This window comes from Netta rufina (assembly GCF_964035555.1).
Source record: "Netta rufina genome assembly, chromosome: 26".
Classification (NCBI taxonomy): domain Eukaryota; kingdom Metazoa; phylum Chordata; class Aves; order Anseriformes; family Anatidae; genus Netta; species Netta rufina.
The window spans coordinates 229,757-249,500 of record NC_140150.1 but is presented as its reverse complement, the minus strand read 5'-3'; the positions used below and the strand labels follow the sequence as shown (position 1 = coordinate 249,500).

General features: G+C 46.2%; 1 protein-coding gene across 7 annotated transcripts; it reads right to left on the bottom strand.

Annotated features, from left to right (window-relative positions):
• Positions 1 to 102: 102 nt before the first annotated feature.
• On the bottom strand, positions 103 to 19,718 carry DENND2C (DENN domain containing 2C). 7 transcript variants are annotated; one of them, XM_084302116.1, is made up of 20 exons: positions 18,900 to 19,114; positions 17,424 to 17,519; positions 15,750 to 16,712; positions 15,056 to 15,204; positions 14,375 to 14,487; positions 13,839 to 14,006; positions 11,116 to 11,209; positions 10,326 to 10,370; positions 8,831 to 9,018; positions 6,659 to 6,768; positions 6,151 to 6,220; positions 5,726 to 5,803; positions 4,904 to 5,044; positions 4,378 to 4,526; positions 3,805 to 3,982; positions 3,442 to 3,483; positions 2,354 to 2,459; positions 1,384 to 1,623; positions 766 to 852; positions 103 to 238 (listed from the first exon to the last, which is right to left on the bottom strand). In XM_084302116.1, exons 3-20 carry the CDS (start codon positions 16,556 to 16,558, stop codon positions 207 to 209), a joined length of 2,799 nt encoding a protein of 932 aa, XP_084158242.1. In that variant the 5' UTR covers positions 16,559 to 16,712; positions 17,424 to 17,519; positions 18,900 to 19,114; the 3' UTR covers positions 103 to 206. The 7 variants fall into 7 exon arrangements, 5 of the variants coding, with proteins under 5 accessions (XP_084158242.1, XP_084158243.1, XP_084158246.1 ...); XM_084302117.1 differs by having other exon boundaries at positions 18,975 to 19,114; XM_084302120.1 differs by lacking the exons at positions 17,424 to 17,519; positions 18,900 to 19,114 and adding an exon at positions 19,677 to 19,718.
• Positions 19,719 to 19,744: the final 26 nt, after the last annotated feature.

Here is a 19,744-nt window from a genome sequence, read left to right as displayed (position 1 = left end):
GCGGCGCCTGCGCGCCGGGCCCGCCCCGCCCCGCCCCGCCCCCGGACGGCGCCCGCCCCTTCCCGCCCCTTCCCGCCCCTTCCCGCCCCTTCCTTCCCGCCCCTTCCCGCAGAGAGGCTCGGACACTGCGGGCTGGCGGCACGGCTGCTATTAGAGCCAAACGCGAGGAGTCCGGCCCCGCTCTGCTGTCCCGCAGCAGCGCGAGGTCATTTCTTCTGGAGAAACTTCATTTTGCTGCCTGCAGAGGGGACACAAAGAGAACGAAGCCGCTGTTAGGGCTGCAGGCGCGTCGGGGGCCGCCTGAGGCACGAACTCCGCGAGGCCGCCGCTGCCGGCAGGAACGCGCCCGCCTAAAGCACGCTCCGAGGGGAGCCCCAGGCAAGGCCAGGCTGCGCGGTCAGACAGCCCCGAGGGCTGAGGATGTCCGCACACCTCACCTAGGGCTGCCGAAGCTTAGAAATAAAAGCCTTACAACGGTGTTTTGTGGCCCTGCATGAGGCAATTAAAGACAGGAGGAACGCAAGGACAGGAGGTAACCAACGCGTCCAGCCGACCTGCGTAGGGTTACTGCAGGTGACAGAACACGGCACGGGCTGCCCAGCGGGTGGACACCTCCCAAACCCGCCTGGACGTGTTCTTGCTCCGGCAGGGGGACTGCACTAGATGATCTTCCAAGGTCCCTTCCAATCCCTAACGTTCTGGGACTTGTTCAATAGCTACACTTATTTAAAAGAACAAGGACAAAAAACAAAGCTATGTCTTTACCAAGACTGCGAAGGATTTTGTTCATTCCAGTTGGTTCAGTCTCCGTAACACTCTCCAAATACTCTAAGGCACGGACCTCAAAAAGGCCTGAAGAAAAATAGCGTGCAGCCAGTCAGTGTATTCCGTCTCTCAGCACGTGGCATCTCGTATCATCAATGACAATATTACAAAACGGAAATCATGCATGTAATGTAAGTTACAGGATCAAGACCACAGAAGAGAGGCAGAAAAAAATTCTTTGCTTAAGAAGATGAACTCTGAGTAATTAGAAGGGCATGGAGCTACTGGAATCATAATCGTTAAGGTTGGAAAAGACCTCCAAGGCTATCTGGTCCAACTGTCCCTCTACCACCACCATTAGCCACTAAATTGGCTTTTATTACATATGCCAATGGGAAAACCTGCCAGGACAAAAGGCTTTTTTAAGAGTAAAAGTTATAAAATCATAGAATGGCTTGGATTGGAAGGGACCTTAAAGCCCATCACATTCCAACCCCCCTGGCACAGGCAGGGGTGAATGCCACTTAACAGATTAGGTTGCCCAAGGCCTCGTCCTGTTACATGACGTTATACTTTGAAAGTGAGTTTGTAAAACAAGAAGTTAAAATCAAACCTCACCTTTGACCACATTCTTACTTAGTTCTCGATCCTGTATGAACCCTGCAAACATCTGCGTTTCCATGAAGAAGTGCAGGAAATGACGCACACTGCGTGACACGTGGGATTTACGGAACAGTTCCCGCTGGAACACCCGCTCCCCTTTTTCTGTGATGTTCATGTGCAGGGAGTAGTGACCAACAATCTCCACAAAGAACTGCACAAAAGCTTCAGAGACCAAGGAGTTAAGAGGCATGTCACCTGTGAATAGGACAAAAGAGTTCAGCAGAGGAGAAATTTCACTCTGCATTCACCACTTTGGACAATCCTCTTTAAAAGAAGAGCAGCAGTTGCTTTTTCGGCTGGCTGTCTCAGACTATGAAATTTCATATGAGTGTTCAATATCAGAGCAGCCGTTGGCTCAAATATTAAGATTTCTCTCCCATGTCAACTGTCTGCTGGCACAGGTTCCATTTTGAAACTTTATCAGTAGAGTGAAAGCATTCATAGTTTCTTTTCCCCTGTTAAGTATCTAGTATCTAATAAGCAGTAAACTCGTAACAATCTAATTATTTTACAAATTAGATAGATTTACAGATTTTACACATTAATTTATTTGAAGCATTATAAGAAAGATCAACTTTGAAAATAATGTCACATTATCCTCTAAAGTACAGAAACCTGCTCCGAGTTCAAGAAACACTTGCTCTCTGCCACTTCAGGAAAATTACAGAAAACTTTGTGTGGGAAATGATGCACTTGGCCTAAGCAAAACAAGAGCTCTACATATACTGATCATAAAAAGAGGAACAATTAGGACAGCAGACTTCTTTCTAACACATACAAAATAAAGATGTTCTCAGCAAGGTCACAGGAAAATAGCTTTATAAAATGGGTTTCCTAATGCTTATTTCCACTTGCACACTTTTATGGCAACAACATGGAAGCTGAAGAGAATTGAAGATGTGAAAACATTTTTCCATAAACCTACCTTGTATGCAGCTCTGCTCATGTGACAAGATTTCATTTCGTTCCTCCAGGATTTGTACAAGTGCAGCCTGCAGTTTATGAGGCAGGATCTCATCTTCATCTGATACCTAAACAGAAAAGTGGCCATTAAAGCTTTTCTGTTATATCTGTTCGACAGAAACCTCTCTTCATGAACTGATAAGAAATACTCATAACATGCCTAAAACAATTACAGGGAAGTTGCTCTATGATATATGCTATGATAGATCTCTGTGGAGACAATACATTTGTCTTGTTGTCAGAGACACGAAAAACATTTGCTCGGTGCCTTCTGACTATGTAGAATCAATACATAAATGACCAATACAGAACAATGTATACCATACCACCTACATGGAGTCATGCTCATTAGACCAGCGATAAAACAAACTGTGATAGAACAACAAAAGTTTGTTGAAAAATATGACAAGTTTCAACATTCTAGTGAGAAAACAATCCTTTAATACCTTTCTCCAGTTGCAGGCTGCAATGCAAAACAGAACAGTAAGGCAAAGGAAAGGAGATGCAAATATCCTCCTGAACTAGTAATACTCCAGTAAGTTTATAGTGACTTGTCTAGTGATGTAGAAGGCACGTCCAGCACATTAGGTAAAGTTTGGGGCCAGCAGAGAATCGCAAGTGAACTGTAATTGTTTGTCTCAGACTATCACTCCTGGAGAACAAAGAAAACAAATACCCCAACTAGAGGAGAGAGGAGAAAGCCTTGTAGAGAACAAGTCCACAGAAAGACAGACAGAAAGCAGAAAAGAATCCTGGTGGTCCTCTTCACTTAATGAACCAACTAAGTATCTGTTTCTAAATCCAGCTCAGGTAAGCTGCACCTTTGGCTTCCATGCTCTCTCTGTATCTCATGAAACCTCAATCTTACAACAAAGATGTTGTAAGTTTGTTTCCTTCTCTAGTGATCAAAAGGGAACACAAGAGATTTCTTCAACCACTGGAGTCTACATATGAAAACCAGCTTTTGTTGATGTCTTGCTAACACCTCCTTTCGTTGGTGCCTTTTCTTGGCGCATAACCATTAGTGATTAGTGCTGTTATTTCACTCACCTCTTGCAAAAACCTGTCAGTGCAAAGATCAACAATCAGAACCTGGGAAAAGATGTACAAAACACATTAACTTTTTTAACTTCATATGCTGCCATTTCTTCCTTTATTTTTTGTCTCCAGTGGTAGGGGATGTCACACACAAACCACAAGTTTCACATAACTCCAGCCTGCCTATAAGAATAGTCAATATTTTTGTATCTTTAATAGCAATGGAACACCCTGACATGTATCTCACAAGTCACAAACTGTCTCAGAAAGGTTTAAGACTTATATATAAAAGACAGAATCCACAGAGATTCCTCCAGTGAGGTCAGCCTAATACCACTGAAATTGTCCCTCCACTGTGCTTCAACCAGTTCTCACCTCTTCTACAGGCAGGTCCTGGAGCTGTGGTAACGAGCAGGAGAGAATGCCGATTAAGAATGGGGTCGGAGAGCACACAATATCAATCATAGAAGTTGGTAGGACTGGTATGTACGTGTGTTGCCAAGTGAAGGGATAAAGTATTGCAACTGCAGCATGGCCACATTTAGACAGGGTGCTAAAAAAAAAAAAGTAAGAGAAGCACAGAGTGTATTGTCAATGTGTCTTTCAGTGCTCAGCTACAGACATAGGTTAGAAATGCTCAGAAAAAATGTAATTTAGATATATTGTTTATGCATCAACAGAAACCCCATGCATCCACTTCTGAAATCAGTCGTGGGGAGCTAGGAATAGCATCAACCCAGACCTAAGAGGTAAAGGACATGTTCACTTATTTCCTCGTGCATTCTCTAAATTTTAAGCAAACATTTTGTGGAGAGTCTACAAAAAAAAAAAGCTTTAAAATGAAATTATTTACAGTAAGTCAGACAACCTTGCACATGAAACAGACCTAAACAGAAGAAAAAGCAGTATCTCTCAGGAAGAACTAGTTACTCAGTCTCATTATTTTACCTTAAATTGTCAGCAACAAAGATCACCCTCCTTTCCAGCAGGAGAGAGGCAAAGACCCGTATCACGTGAGAGACGCTTAGGCATTTAAACAGGCATTCAAAATCAACATGTTCAAGTCGAGAATCTGAAGGACGGCAGAGTTCCATAACCTGGGAGAACAGCAGAGATGCAGAGTGCTGGGTGTGAGAGCCACAGCACAGAGTTCAAATGCATGAGGGGGGACCTGACCAGAAAGTAGAAGTGATGGATTCTCACAGGTTGAACCCATGTCACCTCAACAGCCAAGTCAGAGTATTACAAAGGACTCTCAACCAGTTCTTCCTTTAAAAAAAAGCAGTGAATCACTTCTATTGCAGTGTGGTTCAACAGGAAGCTAGTTTCTGTGACAAGCTCCAGTCAGATTTTAGGAAATTATCATCAGAATGAAGATTTGCAGACAGCGTCACTCTACAGTGCAAACTGCAAAACTCCACGATGGCCCCAAGACACCAGACAACACATGAAAGGCAGTCCTGAATGCAGTTACCTCGTTTCCTGCTCCTGGCAGGAAGCTCTTTACAGCAATGGTGCGCCCGGGAGCAGGGAAAGGTGCCTCCATTACACTACGCATAAATGGGTGTACTAGAGCTGGGGACATCTCCCGCCTCTTCTCCACTTCATCTAAAATCTGCAAGAAAATAAATCAGACAGTTTCAATGCCTGCTTGTGAACCAGCGGAGATACAGGCCTATGTTCAAGTATGCCATTCCACTGCTACACCTGAAGGGTCCAACACACTAACAGCCCTCTTTCCCCCTTGCGTATGATTCTCATGTAAGCTCCTCTCAAATGTTTGAACAATCAAATAGTAACAGATACCTCCAATCTCAATCTCAAGTGCTCCAATTATTAGAAATCAGCTTTCATCATCAACTTGCCCCTGTACACTCCTGCAATAGCTGCTCTTTACTTGCAAGAGCTTTCTCTAGGGTTTACCTCCTTTATCTACTCTCCTTTTTGTGCTATGAAAAACAAGCTGAGCTTTCCCCCCCACCCCCAAACTGATTTTAAATTTCCAAGGCATGGAAGAGGATGAAGGGAGCACCATCAGTAATACCAGGTATTAGAAACCACTTCATGACAATAATTTGCTGAAGAAGTTGTTGTCAGTATATCAGCTGACAAGTCCCAGCCCCAGTATGATTTTATTTGCCCCGTCAAAGTACAAAAACGGCAAGGAAGCACCACACTGCTGGGATTTACTGCAATTACTGAACAATTCTAGACTGGACAGAAGCATCCAGTTACTTCTTGGTGCTTGCAGGTTGTCAGAGACTCTTGTCTGACATGAAGTAAGTCCCCATCTCACCTTGGAGAAGAGGTTGAAGCAGCCTAGGCGGCTGACAATGCAGTATACCTCAGGAAGGCGCTTCCCCTTCCCTTCTGGCTGAAAGGCAATAAGAATGGCTATGTTGATAACATGGATACAATAAAGAACCTAACACCTACAATCTATTTGATTCACAGTATTCTTTCTGCTATAATTCCCTCTATAATTCTGACTCGGAATTCCTGAGCAATTACTAGTTCTAGGAGCTTTCACACCCGGAACCCACTTCACTGTATTACCAGGCATCATCATGGTCCATCCCTTATGCAATTAAATGACTAGTAACCTCAGCAGCACAGGAGCCACAGAACCTACGTGGGAAATTACTGCCAATTCACAATCTGCCCTTGACTGTGCATTTATCAGTGCATTCTTTACACTACATCCAATACACAAATGCTTACCAGGAGCTTCTTGCAGTACCCAAACCAGCGGCTGCCATCCTCACCCGTCAACACAAAAGAAAACGTTTCACTGGGGAAACGAAGAACAGTCACAGTTAAATTGACTATGCAGTTCAGACAAAAGACGGACAAACAAACTCATATGTGCACCACACAAACTATATGCCATCCCTCCTTCTAGTCATGTCAAAGACCCCCCTGCTGCAGGTAGCCAAGCTACACCAGGCTCTCTTCAGCTGTAAAAGCACCTGCAGACTGTGGACTCATCAAGCTAGGCCTTAAACAGATATTACAAACTTCCTTCTTATAATAAAAAGATGATGCTCAGGCAGACATGGCACTTCTGAGTCCACTTCTGTATCTCACTTTTCCCCTTCACTGGACTTAGGGACTCAGCCTTTCCCATTTTAGCTGGCTTTGTCTGCAGTTCTTCTGGTCCTGGGAACTTGCAAATATCTGAGCTTTCAGCATTATCCACTTCAGACATCAGTATGCAACAAGTCTTTACCTTGTAAGTTGTGATGCAGGAAACCAGTCTTTAGGATCTGGAAAGCAGAATTTGGGAATGACCTTTAGCCTCTCTTCAGTATCCTTTGACTGTCTGAAGGGATGTTCAGGCTGGAGGGGTAACATACATTTAAAGTAACTGAAGTGCGGTACACAGCTGCAGCATTTAAAACAACGGGGGACAGCATCTTCCTGACACTTCCAAATGCTGAACCATCAGATAGCTAATCCACAAGTATAGGAGAACACATCCTGACTATAACACGTACCTACTTCCCTCTTGCAACTTAACTGCTAATTGGACTTTTTTAAAATTATCCAGCTGGATGTGGTAAGAACTGAGTAAGATTTAGAGCCATGACCAAGGTTACAGAAGACGTATCTGTAAATGAAAATACCTCCATAATCACTGCTGCATAACTATGGGATAACACGTCCTGCAAAATCCCAACACAATAAACTGTCCCAATGAAGTCACCTACCAAAATTTGAGCAGCAGATACATAAACCCTAATTTTTATCATTATTATTATTTTCAGTGAATATATAAAAGCCATTAAACAGCCACATAGTACAGTTGGGTCTGATTGTCTGCTAAGACAACAGGGAAAGAACAATGTAGTGCCCTTCCCAGAAGTGTTGAATAGTCTGAGAGGTTGCACCAGGGAAAAGCCAAATCTGGTTGCATTCCTTTCTTCCTTCTAACACCCTGAAGTTCGCACTTTCAGCAGATGTTTATGGGCATTCAGTTTTACCCATCAATTAAGACTGTGTACTCTCTTTCTGGCCATGGTCCCTTACTAATTTTGTGAATTTAAAACATTTTCACATCTGACACTCAAGTTATTTGCATACAAAACACTTATGCTGTTGGACAACATAACATGAATGAGGTTTGGATAACATTCAGATTTCTTAATAATCACTGGATTACTCCTGGTAGCACAGCTAGAATTACTAGTTCTGATCTCTTTTCAGTGGAAGGCCAGCAGATACAAGCCTAGATTCTGACAACTGAACATTCAGTTCCAGCTGGAACCACAGAAGAAAACATCAACATATCATCCTCTTCACTTCACGCTAATGTGTACACTGAGTCATAATTCAGAATCACACACGCCGACTTCGTCTCCCATTTGGTTAAGCCCAAATGACAGACAGAAGGAAACTTTGTTTCAAAAGTTCTAGTTCACAATAGTTTAATTTCCATAATTCACCTCCAGTTTTGGAGGTTACTAGACATGTCCTTGTAATGTTTGTTTGTTTTTGTTTTGTTTTATTTTGTTTTCCAAAACAGTGTAAGCAAGCATAAAAACCCTGGGCTTCTAGCCCTGCACATCATCAGTCCAACTGCTTTACTCGTTGTTTATAAATCACAAACTACCTGGATGAGGTCATGCCAGCTTTGGGAACAAAGCACAGCACTCCCTTTTCTCTCCTGCAGGCTGCCTTGGCAGTGTAGCACAATATAGTATGGCTTTATGGTATTTCCAGACAAAAACAGTATGAACCTTCCTAGTTCCAACAAAAGACAAACCTGTAACACCCAATGGGAATTAAGCATGCAGGTAAAAGCACACTGGCTAGCCGGAACAGATTTATTTTCATTAACTGCCTCAGAGGCAATTATTTTCAGTTTAAAAAGACCTCTCAACAGTCTTCCAGCTCTCGGGTTTTATATTCTCTCAGCTCTGAGCTCTTCAAACAGATTTGCCATATGCCCCAACTTCCAGACAGTCCTACCCACTATACTGTAGCTAATCATAGTATAGTGCCTAAAAGCTGATCTTTACATAGTCGGACAGTCAAGAAGCAGTTGCATCTGTATTAGTTGTCAAAGTTTGTTAAAGAGATATAAGGCACATCAAGGTCCCACAGACAAGGAAACAAAGCAATCTGCCACGATAGTGGTATCCATACCAGAATAAAGGCCAGTGTTTTTGTAAGCACCCCATCGATAGAGAATTGAGAAAGATACTCAAATGAATGTCCAACAATAACCAATACATTTGCAACAAAGCAAGGTGCTTCATATCCCAAACCTGTACCCTGTACCCTAACCATCGGCCCAGCTTCACTGGTATAGAGTTTAGGAACGGACACACACTGGGAGGAAAGATAAACAGCTGCTGGGTGTGTGTGTTTCAAGAGGAGGTTTCCCCTCGGCTCTTACCTTGTTGGGAAACTGCTGTATGATTTGTGGTGTGTATTTTATCTCAGATGCCTTCTTGTGCAGTGACACCACTACAAACAGCTCAAACAGCTGCTGCTCCTGAAACTCTATCAAATCTCTCTCCAGTGTCTGGTAGTGTGGGTTCCTCTTGGAGGCTGATTGCACCAGTAGCTGGCCCCTGTGTCGACCTGAAGAAGGGAACAAATCCAAAACAATTCTGTGACCATTACTGCCAGACACCTACAGTTCACAGAATAGGAATCACCATCACCTTTAGAAAAAGGAAAATAAATGGGTACATTCGCCTAATGTCACAGAACTGCTACACGCTATTGGCCTTGGACTCCTGTGTCAACTTGTCAAGTGCACAGCTGTTCCAGCTACAGGACCAATGGCATTGCAGCAACTCTGCAAATCTCTTCTGCCTGATAACAAACATTCTCCACCTGTCCTGTCTGTTTTTTTTTTTTTTTTTTTTTTTGGCTATGCGTCTCAGAACATCACACGGTAGTAACAACAAGAAAAGGCCATGAAAAGCTCAGCACCATCAATTCGGTAGTTGCCAAGCTTCAGGCAGCTAGCCCATAAAGCAGCACGGCCGTTTGAGAGAGACAGACCAAGCTTCCAGGCTGAGATGTCTCGACTGACTCACGTGCACAGGTAACACTCTGATGTAAGAAATTCCTGTGGCCCTGGCACCCTAGCACATTATGGACACTTAAAGCAATTCCTGTATCAGATAGTGACAGACACTGTATTTCTGCAGACAGTTTTCACTCTCTATTACTCTCCTCAACATAAAAAGGTGAAACTTCATTATCAGCTCCACATTAAGGCCTTTTGAATGCTTTCTGCTAAGTAAATGAAACACCCCAAACAATTACACTGGCCCTTTTCACTAGATGTGACAAAGTCCCTTATCATGGCTGCTGGCAAACCATTACCATTTCACATTCAAACCTTACAGGCAATAGAAACCAGTAACCAGAAAACCAGTTTGGTTCCTCACACACCAGTAGTTATTTCAAGTCTGCAGTTTAGGCCTATGATCAAACTTGGGAATAAGGTACCAGACAAACAACCAAGTGACTTCTTCCCACAGAAAAGTGCATTTCACAATACTTTAAATATAAAATAGAGCCAAGGGAAGGAAATAGTGGGAAAATAAACTCAAGTGTTATCAATAACGGTGATCTGTAGACAATTTACTGCAACAGATATTTTAATAAGTGTGATTCTACCAACCCCAAAAAATAAATCTACTGCTAGCCATTAGCAGATTAACGGCATTAAACCTGAAAGGCTCAGGAGAAGTGGAAGAAATAGATGTTGATTTATCAAGGCAACAGCTCCCAGCCTTGGCCACACTACCTCTCAGATGTGCCCTTTCTCTGTCTTGGCAGAAGCCACGATAAGTCAGTGTGCCTATCTCATTAGAAGCTTAGCCAAATGTGTAGAGCTATGGGGACAGGACCAGCCCCTGTGATTCACTCACTTTTTGGCTGATTTTCCGTATCACTTTCATTCCCACTGGTTTCACCTGAAACACAAATAGTTTTCGCTTATTAGCCATGGAGAAGGAAGATGGGCAACACCCTAACCTGGGAAAGAGAAAACTTTAGACTCATCAGATCAACATCACTCAGGTCTGCTCATCTATCCTGCTCAAGGCATCAGCAAAGAACAACTGCTACTTACAAACATGCTAAAACAGTAAATTTCAGGAAGTAGAGTTGATTGAAGTCACTGTTTCCAGTAAGCTGTATGTAGATCAGCCAAACACCGGCAAAGAACAGAAACCAAGTGGTGATTTGATGCTGCTATAAAAGTTACCAGAGTTGCTGAACAGAACATACGATAAATAAAAATCATACCACTGCTAGTAATTCAGAAGGCAACAATAATACCAATTTAGAGGCACAAAAGAGAAGAGTGGAGCTCTCAGAGAGTTCTTGGGCCAAGCAGTTTTGCAGGGACTTTTTGTTTTCCCTGTTTCTTTGAAGAAGTACTTTTAACCACTACTCCAGCTCTTCAGGCACAGACTACATGAAAATCTTCCACTCCTAAGTGTTAAACTTATGTTAGTAAAGTGTTCCCAGTCCTAATGGTGCTGAAAGTCCAGGAATTTCAGTTGGAAGACACAGGGTCCAGCACTGTTGAGTCAGTCCAGCACAAGCTGCAGGAGGTGGTGATGCCGGGCCTGTTAAGAGTACCCCAGGACCTACAAGAATTGTGCCACTCAACAAGTTTGTAGCAAAGAGAATGGTGCTGGAGACCTCCCATACCTTTTGTTGGAGTCACTCTCCCAGCAGGACTGAGCAACTTCACCCTCTTCTTTCCACGCTTAGAATCAAAGATCTCCTGTATTCTTAGTACCAACTGAAATCCAAAGCAGAAGCAGAGGTTAATATCGGGGTCCAGAAAAGGGTCCAGGTGCCAACAGGACTGAAGACCAATAGAGCTATCATGAAGCGCCACAATACTTAGGAAAGGCTGCTGAAGTCCTGCCAGGAACCCTGGCTCAGAGATCATTTGCTAGAGTACTTTTAGCACAACTTACTGGATAATGAACAAGCACAGTTTCTGCTGCAAGAGAGAGATTACTGTCAGCGCGACTCAAAGTTGACACGGAACTGTACATACAATCTGGAAATTGTCATATTTTGCTTACTAAACAGACATGAGAAGTGGCAAATTGTCTGGCATCAGACCTCAGTTTCTTTTGCAGAGGTACTTGCAAATGTATCTTAAAAACCCCCCATCATGAAGGACTCTGAACTTCACATGCTCTCAAGCACCCCAGTTCTTTCCAAGACCAGGGAAAAGCAAAGCTCTCCCAGTGCAGCTTTTTTAAATGTCTGTTTGTTTTGTTTATTTGCTGCTGTAGTTGTATGTTAGGGTAGGTTACTAAAATGAATGGATTATGTACTTTCATTTTGCACAGGTGAACAAAGACAGTAGGACTGAACAATGGGCCTATGCCACAGACCTAATCCACTGGAAGAAAAATTTGGGGAAACAAACACACTCCAAAAGAGACTAAGCTACAGAAACTGAGGAAGTGTCAGCATTTGTCACTCCAGGTCAGTGCTACTAACCCTCGTTTCATTAGTCACAAAGGCCTTAAAACCAAAGTCCTAATGTTTTCTGTAACATGGGTTCCTCTGGACTCCTATCCTCACCTGCTAGTTATGCAGTGCTGAATTTGGCTCATCGATTCTGAACGTCAAAGACTGCTATCACTTCATTGTGAAGGAATTACTTAAAATGTAGACTGCAAGTCAAGTTCATTCTTGTCCCAAATGAAGGATTCATTAAATGTTCCTACTGAACATAGCAGGGTGTGGTACAGTCATTTGTCACCACAAATACTGCATAAAAAATGGAAGATGTTCAGCAAGGAACCTGTTTTTCAGCTCTAGCCTTTATCCCCAGTTCAGCAAGCTATACTTAGGTTCTTTCTTTCAGATCTATGTTCTAGTGCAGTGTTCTGCACTAGACAGACATGAGGCTGAAAGGAAGAAAACAGCACACAGCGGGAGGCAGTGCTTCTCTTCCAAAATCTGCCTCCTCTAAATTACACTGGGTGGTAAAGGGGGGTAAAGATTTCCAATTTCTCTTCTGATTTTTGTACAATTGAGTCATCAGAGAAAGATACTGGGTGTGTTTGAGGCACCTATACATTTCTTAAGCAATAAGAAAGTTCTTTTTAGACTCCAATCCTTTTCTCGATCTCTTGAGCAATCTTGGCTCAATTTCCTGACAGCAAAGTATGCTTCCTGCATGTAAATTGTTACCAGATTTTTGAAGTAGGTTTGCTTTAGCGAATGTTATATTTTCCCCCTCCAAAAGAAAGATACTGTTCATCACAGCATTTTTATAATCTTGCCAATGCCAACTCCTTCCTGACTTTCCAAGCCTACCGTTTGTTTACAAAACACAATCAAAAAAGTTCCTTGCTATTCTAAAACACTTAACATTTGACAAGTACTTTGCACCTGTCCAACTCTACCTCACAGTCTTGTGCAAATTGGGTGTATATGCTCAAGAAATAATGATTTGCAGAAGTTAAATGATTTTCCCATGACATAAGTAAGTTTTTGCCATTACCACAACTGGAATTTGAGTCCTGTGCACCAAGTGCCACACATATAGCACACAGCAGTAGCTGCAGCTGTCCTTCTATAGCACGTTCTACACGCTGGTAACTAATACCAGAATCTTGAAAGATTACTAGCATATCAAATAAGAATTACAACCAATCCTAATCCTCTAGTGCAAAAATGGATTACAGGCTTTTTTCACTCTGGCCTCAGAAGCATATCCATCTCTGGCACGCAGGCAGAAGGGAGCAACCAGAATCAGCAGAGGGGAGAACTGTTGGAAGGCTTTGTGAAATGGGCTTATCCCTAATAAGCTGCTCTTCACCTTTAGAATATGAAAAGGCTACAAAAGTATGTTCCCAGTGGAAATCAAGAACCACAAGCCAGTATGACAAATAACCAAGGACCCAGCCATCTCCCTACAGCAGCACCTCACTGCCAGCTGCCTAATAACTCAGTTCCTTCAGGGAGAACACTGGGGGTCAGTCTGCAAAGTCACGGGGAGCAAAGTACACTCAAACAGAATTGTACAGGGCTGGCCCTTTAGCTCAGAGTTTCCCTGCATTCCTGCACCACAAAACCAGCATCATCACACTTCATGGAAGCATTGGGAACAAGGCTTAAAGGACAAAGCACTACGGACAGCTGACATTCACATACAGCACCGATCTCGTTGACTCATTATCCCATTTGCAAATTATTGGCCAACAAAACTACCACTGGCCTAGCTAGAACCTCTGTTTTTTGATCTCCCAGTATGTGCCCTACTACTTGGATGGGAAATGGTTCAAGGGGGTCATGACACACAGCTCCATGACTGCTTACGAAGCATGTAGAGGTGCTAGACAAAGCAGCAAGAGTTTCAAATGCAATGCAAGAAGTAATGTTTCAAGTTTAAATCTTACCCAGGGCAAGTTCTTTCTCCTGCTAGCAGCCTCTGCTGCTCGGAACAGCTTCCACTCAGTCAATGTGACAGGCAATGTTGTGTCCTTCACCGTTTTTCCTTGCAAATTTGTTAGGGAGGGCTGCAGCTCAAGAGTTTTGCGACTCAAGAAGGAAGGTTTTGGGGGAAGCTAGAAAATAATATCGAAAGTGATGGTTAAGCATGGTATTAAGCTTTGGTCCAAGTTCAGAGTCAAATAAGAGATTACAAATTATAAATTTTCTGCAATGTCCTGCTCTACCAAGCTCTCCCTCCCACCCCCATCCTGTACACTGAAATATCTCCTAAACACCCTCTTGTTCCTATTCTTTTGCTCCTTAACAGCTTTATCAATTGTTACTGCCATGACTATTCATTACCATTTACATTAAAAACAAAAATAAACGGATATGAAAAACAGTTACATATCACTGGGGAATTAGAGCAGGGGAGGAGCACAAAATGGGCCCCTTGTGAGGACGGCTCTCCAAACGTGACAGTTTAATCCCCTCACCCTACCTTGGGAGCCCTCCTAGTGCTTCGGGAGGGTGGTAACTTCCAGACAGATGGGATCTTCCACAGGGGTAAAGGCATCACTCTGGTATCTTCGTAGGGGTTCTCTTTTGTAGGACCTGGGACAGAGGATTTATGGAGGAAGACAAAGTTCTGATTTCTTGCAAGGGAAATGATTAGGACAAGTCTGTGCAGTTGTCTGCCAAGTTTGAACAGGGTTTGAAGAGAGATGTGTTTTGAGATGGATTAGGTTTCTAACACACAAAGATCCTTCTAACCCATTACCATCAACTTGGCAAGCTGTACATAGACTCAACAAAATGGAACACTTCCAACACTGCAGAGAAAGTAGCTCTGTCGCAAAGAAGCTGATTTTGCCAGTGTTCACACAGATCTCTATGCAGCACTCAAGCAGGGGGTGTGAAGAGCTAATAAAGAAATCTGTTTAACACAGGCCATTTCTAGCAACCTTCCATGACATCTGAAACCAGACACAGACAGTTACTCTGCACAGTTATTCACAGGCAGATAGCTATTAACATCAACAAGGAATCCAGATGGGGAAGATTATAAAAGTCACAGAGCTAGACAGGTCCTCAATGCATTCTCCTCTTAATTCCTCCCTCCTCAGCTGCTTAGCTACCCCCAAATAAGGTGAGCGAATCCCCCAGAAGCACGGGCACATACAGATAATGTCCTCATAGATATTGTCTTCTGACTGTGTGTAGATGAGCCTGGATCCTGCAGTGCCATTTGTCTCTTCTCGAAGTTTGTGGGAGCTGGTGGCTGCCGTCCAGTTGCGGAAGCCGTGGATATCCTCAAACTCAAAGGATTTCCTAGAGGAAAACCAGCAAAACATCTTCTAAAGACAAATGCATGTACCCGTGAGTTGTAGTCTCCAGTCTGCACAGATTGATCCTCCTTGGGGACATCAAGCACATGGATGCTCCACTCTGGACTCAGCAATAAAAGGTAGGAAAGGGGAAGGAGTAGGAGGGGGGCTCTCGTAGTGGAAGCATCTGTCCTCAGGAACAACAATGACGCGTATTGAGGCCCTGCTTCCCAGGACGTGGCCGAACATTGCCCATTGATGGGAAGTAGAGAGTAACTGCTTTTTTTTTTTTCTTCTCTCTGTGCTTCCACACAGCCTTTGCTTTTTTTTTTTTTTTTTTCCCTCTCCCTTTTCCCTTTAATTAAATCATCCTTATCTCAAACCTTGAGCTCTTTATGTTGTATTTTCTCCCCCTTCCTCTTTGAGGAGGGGGAGTGAGAGAAACCGGCCGTGATAGAACTCGGCTGCCCACCTGAGTAAAACCACCACACCCATCTAGAAACTGATTTAAGGAAACGTGTTTCATACAGAAGAGATGAATCAACGTACCTCTGGCTTCTTCCTCTGATACTCCTGCTGGCTGTTGTCTTCTCAAGATTGTTGGAAGATGACACTGAGTCTCCTCCATGCTTCTTTTGCAGTGAAGCTTCCTTGGTAGCACTAGCATTGCTGTAGCCACTTGCACTCTTTTCTGCAAGATAGCGGAAAGTCCTACGGGGCTTAGGTGGTGGGACAGCAGCTGGCTCCTCTTCTTGCCCCACAGCCGCTGAATAAATGTCCTTCATGCTCCTCTCTGCTCTACAGAACAAGTCCACTTCTTCAGCTCTAAGTTCTCTTCCTGTGGAGCCACAGCTCCCTTGCTTCCTCTCCAGGTCCAAGGGAACTGGTGGGGCTTTGCCAGGCAGAAAGGCATCTGTTCTCCTCCACAGCCCCTGCAAGGCGTAGAAGCTGCCTGGGGAAGGCACTGCCCCCGGGTCCAGGAAGCCTGCTTGCCACTCTCCATTCTCCTGGGCTTGGGAAGCTAGGCTGCATGCAGAGGACTTGAGGTCATCACGGTCATCAGTCTGCAAGCAGCTCCCCGCATTTTCCCTGAAGTCCAAGCCCAAGTTCTTTGGATCTTTAGACCCAGCCTTTCTGCCCTTCTCTGTATGTTCTGGCTTCACTTTGGATAGAACATCACAGCCTGGATCGTATTTTACTCCAAAGTCCTTCAGGTGCTCTTTCTCTTTGCTGGAGCACCCTCGTGTCCTCCCTTCCCACTGGGAGATCTTCTGTTTGATGTTGCGGCAGTGGCTCCGGGAGAGGGTCTGCACAGCAGAGCGGGAGAAGCTACCGTCAGCAGTCCCTGTCGGGTGCATGGTAAGTGCTGACCTGCTTACAAACACCCCATCTCCAGCCTTGCTCGGGTTCACCTGTGCCCTGCATGTACCAAGCTGGCATGAGACTCCAAAGCACCCAGCGGTCTCCAGGAACCCCGATATCAGAGCTGCAGGGACTGCCTGTTATAACAACCTGAGGACAAAAAGAAGAAAACCACCATCAGCTACGCTCCAGCCACACACATCACCAGAAGCTCTCAGCTGCACTCTGGCCAATTGCTGATAAACATTCCTCCCCAAAACACACGTTCAAGGCAGACTTTCACAGCACACATCCCACAAAGCCTGCTTCTGTAGCACACATCAGGGAGGGCTAACAGAAGGAACTAGAGGTCTCAGTGGCTTAAAAATCAAACAGAACATTGCAACAGGAACAAAACACAGCTGGGGATGCCCAGGGACCAAACTCAAGGAAATTAAATGATTTCATGTCCCTTCGCCACGGACAAAGGGACATGAAATCATTTCTAAACAAAACACACCAGAAGTATCACACATTTCTCCCCAAGAGTGCCTCTCAGATCCATGCTGTCTGAAGATAGCTTCCACCTCTTTATCCAAAGCGGAGGAATAAAGGCACATTCACACCACGTGATAGGCAGCCCTTACTCTTTTTCCAACTCAGAAAGCCAGAGAGGGTGCTACACATTTTCCACACAGCCTCAAGACAATCCAGTTTCCTGAAACCAAACATTCAAGGAAAGAATGGTGCCAGCACTGTCCAAGAATAAATGCCAAAGTCAAGCCCACCAGCTGCTGGTGCTACTGGTTCCCTGCAAACCCCCTCACTATAATTATGCTGGCAGGTAATTAGCTAAACAAAGACACTAACACACCACCTTACCTTATCCTGCTGTACAACAGGCGCGAGAACAAGCAAATCACTGATTTGGCAAGTTCTGAAGCAATCTTCTGCACCTTTTATGCAGTTCTAAACCACCTAAGAGACAACAGATCGCCTTGTCACTAAGTTTCTGGTGTTGGTAGCCAAGTACAAGACAGCTTCTGCTCTTCAAAAGGCTACAGCTGTCCTGGGGGGATGAGGGGGCAGTCAGCATGGCAGCAAGGATCCCTTCCAGAGTTCTCAGCTACTCTCATTCTGTTCAGCTCCAGAACAAACCCGAAGCGTTTCTGAACAAAACTGTCACGCTGATGCCTGAACGATGTGGGCAGTACCAAACAAGCCGATTTCATATCAAAATAAGTAATGCTTCAGGAATGTGGCATGCTTAGTCATTTCCACCTCCATTCAAAGCAACTTAAGTTATTAACTTATTTGAAGCTTCTGCATATCGTGCCATGGAATGGAGTCCCATCTTATCAAATACCTGGCAATGTACAGCACAGATGCCAAACACAGCAAGTGTGATGCTAATCTTAACTATGTGGCCAAAGGAGATTAAGTCTGACCACTGTCATGGGTCCTAAGACTTTTACATAGGCAAGAAAGACATGCCTGACTCTCAGTTTCCACTGTTTTTCTGAACAGATGAAATTCCAGTTCTTTAAAGTAAGTTTCTACCCATGCTAAAAAAAAAAAAAAAAAAAAAAAAAAAAAAAAGTTTAAACATATAAGCTGTGAAGGCTTCCGCAGCAGAGGAAGAGGACATACAGGCAACCCGCACTACTTTTTTAAAGGCTTGCTTTTTTTTTTTTAACCTGACTTTTGGTAGCTAAACACTCAGGTTTGCAATACTGGAAACTGGAGTTGTCTGGGACACGACACCACAGACTGCCTATGTGCCCCAGAAACAGTGCAGCTTCATGTAAGAACTCAGAACCAAGGGGGGACAGAGAGAAAATTAAACCCAAACACGAGTGATCCTGCTGCAATGTCTCGGTGCAGCTCTCAGAAGTGAGATTCTGTCGGCAGAGTGACTCCCTCCGGCTCTCAGGTCCGAGTACCTATCTCCCCCCAGCTGATACCACCCTAAAGCCACAAACACCTTCGCCTTACAAAGGCCACCGCAGGTGAGCTGCCCGGGGCCGGGGCCGGCGCTCATCGCTTTGGGAACATCCCAGCGGCACGGCAGCAGCTGCGCTGCGACGCTCGGAGGGCGCGGGCTGAGGACAGCGCGGGGAAACCTCCCGGACACGCGGCCGGGCACCGCGTCCCCAGGGCACCAGAGCCACGGAGCCTCGGGAGCCGCGTCCGGACGGGGACGGAGACCCGCGCACAGCACCAGGGCTCCGCGCTCCGGGGCAGCTCCTCCAGCCGCCCCAGGCAGCAGCGCTGTGTGAGGCGCAGCCCCGATCAATGCCCCCCAGCACACGCCCGGCACCCCCGCACGTTCTCTGCGTTTACCCCCCCGTGACAAACCGGGACACGCAGCCAGGGACGTATTTTTTAGGACGGGCCGCCCAGGAGCCTTTTTGGGCCCCTTTCTTCTCTCACCACAGGATTATCGCTGCGGGAATTTTTATTTTCTAAAGGCTCAGACGGCGGGCAATTCCCCCGACGGGACGGCCGCTCGGCCGCTGCAGAGAAGCGCGGGGACGCGGCGGGGCTGCGGGCCCCGCGCCTCCATCGGCCCGGCCCCCCGGGGCCCTCCCTTCCCGGCCCCCCCGAACACGGCCCCGGCTCGCCCGGCGGCTGCTCCCCGCCCCCCGCCTGTTCCGGGCAGGGGCCGGGCGCTCCGCGAGCTCCCCCCGGGGCGCTCCCCCCGGCGCAGCCGCGCTCACGGCGCCGGCTCGGGCGGCGCTCGGCAGGGGGGGGGGGGGGGGGGGGGGGCGGCCCGGCAGCGGGCGGAGCCCGGCGCTGCGCGGACGGCGCGGCCGAGAGGGGCCCCGACGGCCGCTGGGGTCCCTCGGCGAGGCGGAGGAGCGGAGGCGCCGGCGCCGCCCGACCGCTTCGGGCCGCGGCCGAGCACCGCAGGGACGCTCTGTGAGGGCCGGGGCAGGCCCGGCCGCCTCCCCGCCGGGCTCGGCTCCCGCTCGTTCGCTGCCCCCCCCCGCCCCCGCCCCCGCCCCCGCCCCGCGCAGCGCGGCGAGGCCCCGGCCGGGCACCACGGCCCCTGCCCGCCTCCGCGGCCGGGTCCCCGCGCGGTGCGGGGCGAGCCCCGTCCAGCCCCGCGCCGCCCGCCGGCCCCGCACGCACCCGCCCGTCCGGAGCCCGCAGCCCCGCGCTGAGGGGCGCGGCAGCCCCGGCCCGCCCCGCTCCCCGCC